General features: G+C 41.6%; 1 protein-coding gene across 4 annotated transcripts in view; it reads left to right on the plus strand.

The window, feature by feature from the left end:
• LOC128891595 (homeobox protein extradenticle) overlaps positions 1 to 8,021 on the plus strand; it is a 39,167-nt gene extending 31,146 nt beyond the window's left edge. For 2 of the 4 annotated variants that reach the window (XM_054151200.1, XM_054151201.1), the window contains exon 8: positions 3,320 to 7,478. In XM_054151200.1, coding sequence (XP_054007175.1) covers positions 3,320 to 3,454 — 135 coding nt within the window. In that variant the 3' untranslated portion in view covers positions 3,455 to 7,478. Of the gene's footprint in view, positions 1 to 389; positions 541 to 3,319 lie in introns of all 4 variants that reach the window. The other 2 variants (XR_008460872.1, XM_054151202.1) reach the window with 2 other exon arrangements.
• Positions 8,022 to 8,599: the final 578 nt, after the last annotated feature.

Genomic DNA, 8,599 nt, shown 5'->3' on the forward strand with positions numbered 1-8,599 from the left:
GAACACTATTTAATCGACGAACCGTCCATCTTCGTGCGACGTCCGAAAAAAAGGTCCCGAGTCCGATTCGAAATTCTCGCGAAATGGTACGAAATGAAATCCGCCGATCGAAAATATGCATCGGAGTTCGCGTATTCGTAGGCAAAATTCTTGTAAAAAGATGAAATTGCGTTTCGCGTCGAACGATGCTTCTTATTCGTTATCCGTTATTCGAATAAAATTTGGCCAAAACTCTGAAACCAAATCGTGGAGAGCACCCTTGGAAGTTGCAACGCACGGAGCATGGCGAACGGTTCGATCGGCTCTTTGTTCTCGAACGTCGAAGCTGAATCACGTAGTCCCGTTGAATTCACTTGAGCTTTTTTTTTTTTTCTTTTCTCTTGGTGCAGATGAAACGAAATTCTTAGAAGGCGACAGAGAGTGAGAGAGACATCGAATCAGACTCCACGCAAAGACACGCAATTAAAGAATGTCAAAGTGAACAGAGAACGGAAGCGAGGAGAGAACGAAAGACGGTCAGATGGAAATCACGAAAACTGGGTAAACTAAAGAAAAAGACAAAAGCCTAGACCGGTGCGCGTACACACCGATCTCTGGGCCTTTAGCGATTCCTTTTGTGTTTTCGGTGACGTGCTGTGCCGACCGATCCTCGTCAACGATATAGATTCGTCTGCGAGTTTCACGCGCTGGGAATTTTTGTACGCGCGTAAGAATTCCTTTCCGGTTTCGCGGAAGACTGAGAGTGTGTCTGTGAGATAGAGTCGCGAACGATAGTTCGGATTAGAAGCAGGGCCGCGGATACTCGTATTTACATTTTTCGGCTGAAAGCGATTTTCTTTCGCGCGCGTAATATTCCCGTTTGTCAAATTTCAAATTATCCGATTAGATTTTTTTTTTTTTTTTAAATTATCCGATTAGTTCCAGCCCGAATCAGAAGTCGTGGAGCCGACCAGGGTATATCTGTTTCGTTGCAACAAGCACAGGTCTTTTTCCCTTGGTCGAAGCGAGTAATTATGACAAGTATCGATCGGTTTTTCAATTTCGAGAAAAATTTCGCAAACTCCACCCACTTCGATTTTCGTATGCGCGGCGACTTTGATTCGTCGATAGCGCATAGCGCGTAGTGCAATATATACAGAAACGGTTGGAATCTTTTTCGCGTATCGTGCCGTTTTTAGCTGTGTCGCTCGAAGGCGGGAATCCACGTGTACATACCCTGAACGGACCTAAGTATCGTTGAAGAGATGTGATTTTTATAAAATGTCATTCGATCATCGTCCAACCGAGGTGATCTCGGCGTTCTCGTCTTCGAGTTTACCTGTAGGGCTAGATCTCGCCGTGCGGGCAATGGGGTTTCTTTAAAGCAATCTTAAAGCGCGAGTAACGTTTAGGTAGCTCGTTTATAGGCAGATATAATTAGAGACGATATTTGCAATTTAAACCGACCCGTAAAATCCAGTTGACTGTTCTGGACCGATGGGAACAAAAACAAAATGAAATACCGAGTCGGATTTTATTTCGCTAAATGAATGTGTAAGTGTGTGTCTGGTAACGACGATTACGAAGGGGTTAACGAGTCAGTGTTTAAGGGTTTTAGGCAACTTACGAAGTCCTGGAAACGCTAGGAAGCGCATTGGAAACATATCGTTACGCAACATTGCGGTGCGAGTTTTAGAAGATCGAGATGATGGCATCGTTAGATCCGATTATTTTAAGGATATATATACATATATATATATATATAGATATATACATACATACATATACATAGGGAACCGTATCTCCTTGTTGTACATAATGGTATGCAATCGGACATATACTATCCCTATTCGAGTTATGGCTATCTATACGTTATTTACGCTACGCCGATACATCCTCGACAAACACACCCTGCGGTTTCTTACCGATCTCGTATGGCTTTCGATACTTAATTCTTTGAACACTTTTCACGGATAGTTTCATAACACACTGCAACATATTCGCACACATATACAAGCGCGCGTGTGCGCGGAGTCATTCGCTGAGACCTAGACGTTCGCGATACAGAATCATGATGCATAAAGAATTTATGCAGATCGAAAAGTGTTTACGGATGGATAAATATTCGAAACATCTTCGCGACATGCATGGCTGCACGTAGAATTTAAGTTTACATGTATACTGATTCTACGCAGTAGTACGTGTTAGCGTTTATCGTTACCTTTTATTTTATTTGTTCGTATATATATATATATATTTTTTTTTTCTTTTTCTATTTCGTTTGGCGGATTGTATGGCTGGGGATTTTCTGGATGAATAGATCAAATAGGAAAGGAAGTGTGCGCGCATGCGTGTGTGTATGTGTGTGAGTGCACGAGAGAGAGAAAGATAGAGAGAGAGAGAGAGAGAATGAGCACGAATGATAGAAATTTCATCATTATTTAGTTCGTTGTGCAGAGTTCTAATAAATCTTTCCGCGTAGAGAGTAGAGAATAGGTGCCGGTTCGTTGCATTGGCAGATCAGCGTGAAAGGATTTTTAGTATCATTAGTTTGATTGTTCCCCTGTCTTCGAGCATTTTCGGCTAGAATCGTGTAGCCAGAAATCCTTTCATGCTCGTAACCGGGAGTCGACGCGCCTTTTTATCGTCGTTAAGCTAAAGTAAATTAGCTTCTCGAGCGATAAACTGTCGGGAAGCGTTAGAGAAACAAAGTCGATGTCCTGGTACAAGCGGCCAATTCATGTAGCCCGCGCTTTTTATACGATTCGATACGTGTATAGAAATAGTGTGCCACCTACATTGACTATCTCCTCTCGCTTGTTTTTCGACTAAAAAGAATGGCAGCGGAAAACATTATTTGCTCGGAAGCGAAGGTACGAGATATCCAAGCGATCGATGTATTTTCATCGATGCATTTGCGTGGCTCGTAACCAAAGAATAAATTCGATCGCAATCGAAGCAAGGGGCGTCTTGTTCCCTCGCGTTGTTAAAAATAATCTCCGTTAAATTGAATAGATTTTTAAATAGGACTCTCCATTTAAGAAATAATCGGCCCTTTCGAATAAATAATGCTTTCTGCGACGTTTCTTCCTGTCATTGAAAACATTCGAGAGTTGTAAGTTCGTGAAGGTAGGTGGGCCACTCCGTGCATGTATATACATGCATCAGGCGTTATTCGAAAGAAATCTGTCCGTGCTGAGAAAAAAAGCGCGTAAAAGCTCCGAAACGAAGGCGAGGCTTTAGCGACCAATGACACGCTATTTTGTCGCCACCTGCAGGGGATAAAGACAGAGGGCTAAAAATCAATTGAAAAAAAAAAAAATCGAAAAAAATGACGCAGGGCAAGGCATTGGCTGGGGGGCCAGGCGCGGCGGGATGGATGCAACAACGCGAGGCGGTGCCGGAATTTCCGCCACTCCACGATTCAGCGGACTCTGATTCCGACCGGGAGAATGAAAAACGACCGCGCGTCTAAAGTTACTTTTGGAATGTGCGAGACTAGTATGGTAACGAACCTAATAAAAAGACAGTAAAAAAAAAAAAAAAGAAAAAAAAAGAAAAAAAAAGAACCGAGTAAGAGGAGAAACGAAGCAGAGTGTATGTTAGAGGACGAGGAAAAACAAAAGTACACCACCGTCAGACAACAAGAACCACCACACCGTCACTCGCCACTATCCACCGAACACGCACACACTCTCGTCGACACTGACACGCGCGATTTGCGCGCACCTCCGAGCCATACACGAGAAAACGATGTTCGTTGGTGTTCCTACTATAAATAGTAACTCTAGTTTCCGGTTTTCGAACACTTTTTCTCTTTTTCCTCTCGAGGAAGAAGGACACGTATACGAAGATGCGAGGCGGTTGTTCCTCGAAGTAGAGCGCGCCACGCAACCCGTTCGTGGCCAGCCATCGCGCCCCGTTGTGCTCGCTTCCGATTTTCGAATGGAAATCGACCGTTTGAAAGATGACGAACAGATCGCGGAATCGGTGAAACGTTTTCGCGAGAATCGAACGATTTTTGTACTCGCCGTTGTATCTCCATTGCGCGTCCTTCGATCTTGTTACTTGATGTTGCCTTATCGAGCGACCGTGAGCGAGCGTACGCTTCACGTATTTACGAAAGGCTCGAAGAGCGAACAATAGAAACGGGTGCAGGGAGGAAAAAAGAAAACGAGAGAGTGGAAAGGACGGCGAACGATCAGAGCTCGTAAGCCGATGTGCTCCTGAGAACGGACGAAATTCGTTGCTCTTAAGACAATATGACGGCGTACAGACGCTTAGCTAAGGAGAGAAAGGGAGAGAACGTACGCGAATCGACTAGTTTTTAATTTTACATGTGCTACACGTACACACGCAGACATGGACACGTACACGTACACAACTAGATAGATTTAGCTAGTACAAGATATTTTTATTCTTCCTCCCCTCCTCCATCATATTTACTTGGAGTTCTTTTCACGATTTTGTTTTTAAACACTTGACCTCGTTTTGCAACCTCTTTTAACGTCGTATTATGTATCCTTCCACTATATATTCTTGCGTAGCGTAATTTTGATTGTTGGGTACGGATTTAAAAGAAGAAGAATCCAGACGGTCGTGAATACATCACGATGGTCCTTTATCTCTCGGCGAGAGATACGCCACCGGCAGCTTGTATTTTCGTGTCGCAGGTTTAACAATTTTCGTTAATCCTTTTTAAATCTGAGCCCAGCACGGGTGTATCGTGTAATGCTAGCGAATGTTTCCTACGTTCACTTGTGGTTTAAGTTCCGAGTTTTAAATTTAGCTTCCGAGTTATACTTTGCAGCGACACGCGGACGATGTTTGCGTGCTGATTTGTTCCCTTTTCGTTTCGACGCGAGGACACCAATCGCTTTTTCCATGGAAAACAAATGGAGCCGATCGTTGCGTCGCGTTAATGTACAATCGAGCAGTTCTTTCGATGTTTTCCCGAATTATTATTTATTTGTTTCTGTAAAACGTGAAATGCTCGAATTCCGATTCGCGAGTGTCCTCGCTGCAGAAAGCGAGTATCATCGTATTCTTTGTTACGTTGAAAAACTGTGTGCATGATTGTACCCACGAGCGAACCGAAACATCGAAATCGATATCCCACTTTTACTTTTTCGTATTTGTATAGCAGTGATTCAGCACGAGATTTTATTAAAATTCGTTCCCCTTTACTATGCCGTTTTCTGTTTCTGTTAATTTCATCACCCGACACACCTTGCGCCGAATCCAGGATAACGAACTCCGTCCTTTTGATTTATCTCGACGGAATAAGCACCATCTTTTATTTCTAGGTATAGAGTTTCGCGTAGATCGGAAGATTGTCCATTCGCGGTTTCGAATGCATTTTGGTCTTCGGGAGAAAAAAGATGTTTCGAATAGAAGTAGAATCGTCGTGGTGCAACGAACCTGGTATCGAAGTTTATCGATATCGAACTTCCTTACGAACGAACGAAAACACAGCATTCGATGGGATCGCGCAAACACGCGATTCGACTGGATTCGACGCTTGAAATATACGATTGCGCCTGTCTACCCTTAGTTGGTCGTACGTACGTAGGTACATATGTATTGTGTATACAAGTGTATAAAAATATATATTCTATACTTTCGTATGTGTATAATCCGTGTGATCGTTACGATGACAACTTTTTACCATGAATTGAACAAAGACGCAAGGATTGCGTTTCGATCGAGTTTCCTTTCGAGCGTGCTACGTGCGCGAACATCGGAGACGAGCAAAATTTTCTTCGAATAACGAACGACGAACAAGACCAACGCGTAGTGCTTTACTTTACAAGACGATTCGATCTTTGTCTATTCGTTCTATAATCGAAATTTCAATTTTTATTCAACGAGCAGCGGATGAGAAAGTGTGCGAACGTTCATCTTTCGTTCGTCATTCGAAATTGTTTTCTTAAACGAGAAGTTTGCCCATCTCCGACAAACGGTCAGCGGAATAAGAGAATTCCAGATGTCGTCGGTTCGACGAAACTTTGTCGACGACTCTGGAGCCACGATCGTATATACATATGAACTAAAAATCGGTTGGAATGATTGGGGGAATTTCTTCGCGCGATTGTGATTCACACTCGCGTACACGGCCGGTGCTGTTTGCTTTCAGGAGCTGTCGCCTTGAAATACTTAGAGGAATCGCAAGAAGAAACGCAAAACAGACAATTACGAGAATCTGTACGATGTAGGAAAAAACGCATATATGTAAGACGATGTATCGTGAAAATGCTCGCGCAATCCGATCACCTCACTATCTGTGATCCGAGGCTCGCCCTTACCGGGCGGGTAATACGAACTAAAAAAAAAAAAAAAAAGAAAAAAAAATCGATATTAAGCTATTAACGTTATGTAATAGATATTCTCGAAACGAGATGCGTTCACGTTCTCGAGCGACGAGTGCAATTGTAACGCTTCGGTGAAGAACTTTGACTTAGCCACACAGAGGTGGGCAAAACTTTATTCGGCCAATCAACGACGAATTAAACCAACGTATAGCTGTTTACTCTCGACGTTTATTCCATCGAATGGTTAACGTGAAATATCGTTCAATTACATAATTTAGGCTAAATAAATGACGTATTGAAAAGCTGTTCTTTTATTCGTTATTCAAAATTTGTTATCTAAGCGAGAGTTTTGTCCAGTTCTGTTCACCGATCGAACAAGCGATGAGGAAAAGGCGATTGGGAAACGACGACGGATAACCTGTACCCCCGGTCGCTTTCAATCTTTCCATCGTTGTTCGTTCCTTTCCATTTTTCTTCCACGCTGTTGTTCGATAACGAAGCGTACACGCCTCTGTGCATCGACGCCACCTTTTCCCCTCTCAGCGTCCACATCGATGCGAAGATAGCCGAAAGAAACGAAACGACAGAGTTAACGAGCGTATTAGAAGAAAAAAAAAAGAAAGAAAGAAAGAAATTGATATTAAGCGAGAGAAGCGTATGTACGAACGGGAAACAGAACAGAAACGAAGCAATGGTCCTGCGACACAACACTAATGTATACGATTTTTCAACATGAAAATATTATATATTGTAGCTATACATATAGAAGTATATAAAAGAGAATAGTACATAGGCAGACTGTAACGGCTAAGTACACATCATTGTAACGACGATGCTAATTAGTAGGATGAAAATTTATTTTATTATTATTATTATTAATATTGCCGTTATGACTATTATTATTATTATTATTATTATTATTATTATTATTATTATTATTATTGATATTTGCGATTCTTGCGTTATGGTGATCGCAATTGCAATTGAATTATTATCAGATTGACGGCGATTTGAAATATTATTAATTATTAAAATTTATGATTGTGCTCTTATCGTTTGGGCACGGGTTTTTTTTTAAAGGCAGACGAAGATCGATCGAATGCTAGGCGATTTCTATCGATTTATTATGGATTATCGATAACTTGCGGTTCGACGATTTATTACTTAGCATGTAGACGAAAAGAAAAAGATATCCATTTATTGTGTATAGTCGAAGGCGAAGCGAAGGTGAGAATTACGAGTATCCTCCGGAAGATTAGGTGGTTGAATTCTGTTGTTAAATAATATGTCGCGAGGGAAACGGTTGGCTGACGATCGACTACCGAGAACGATCATTTACTTCGGATATGTATTCGTTTAATTTTTTACGCGGCACACTAAATCGATCGTTTTCCCTTTTTAAGTTGATACAGTTGAATGTATCTGTCGTTAAACTCGCATGGTTCTGAGATATACATCCCTGTGAAATAGGAGACTTCTTTTCGATCTCAGAAGCCGCTCTTCAGCTGATCGTTTCGCTATTCGTGCGACCAGTACAAGTGCGTTCGGCACAGCTAGTATACGACAAAAGAGCGCCGGAAGTTCGCCTGTGAGCGCGACTTTAGGCGTCCCTTATAAGCTCTACCTAACATTTAATAAAAAGAAAAATGAAAACGAGTCGAGAATAATACGAGGTGTCGATAAGACGACGAAAAGAAAAAAAAAAAAATAAGAAATAACGTTTAACATTTATGGATACACGATATAAGATATTATATATTCATATTCCTCGCTCACCCCTCCGCTCGATCCTTTTTCTCCGATCGTCCAGTTTCCTTTAAGATAACCAACACGAGAAATCCGAAAATCAATCACGAAATTTACACGAGGCGCACGCCGACGCTGTGGTTCTTATTACTGCATTTATGTTTTCCACCATTGGACGAGATTTCAACTTGCTTATCCGTATATTCGAGACGAGAACGCCTTATCAAACGCAGCTGGAATTCAACTGAAATTCGAACGAGCAATCGTGATTGCCATTTTACTCCGATCACTATGTTTCATAAAAGATACTAGCAAAGAATCAAGTATTCCTCGAAAGACGGAAAGAAAGTCGAAGTCGCGTTTCGATGCGCGCGACAGTATACAACAGGCATCACTGTATCGATTAAAATCATGGTAAACTTAATAAAATCGCTCAAAAATAACGTCTTCTATTTATTAATAAAACCTTTCCCATTATCAAGATCTGTTTATTCTTTACGTTATCGTTGGAAATTTACAAATTTTCCGCTCTAGAGCATGACGACCGCTATATTATATGAATA

The sequence above is a fragment of the Hylaeus anthracinus genome, unplaced genomic scaffold (genome assembly GCF_026225885.1).
Source record: "Hylaeus anthracinus isolate JK02 unplaced genomic scaffold, UHH_iyHylAnth1.0_haploid 12002, whole genome shotgun sequence".
Lineage (NCBI taxonomy): Eukaryota > Metazoa > Arthropoda > Insecta > Hymenoptera > Colletidae > Hylaeus > Hylaeus anthracinus.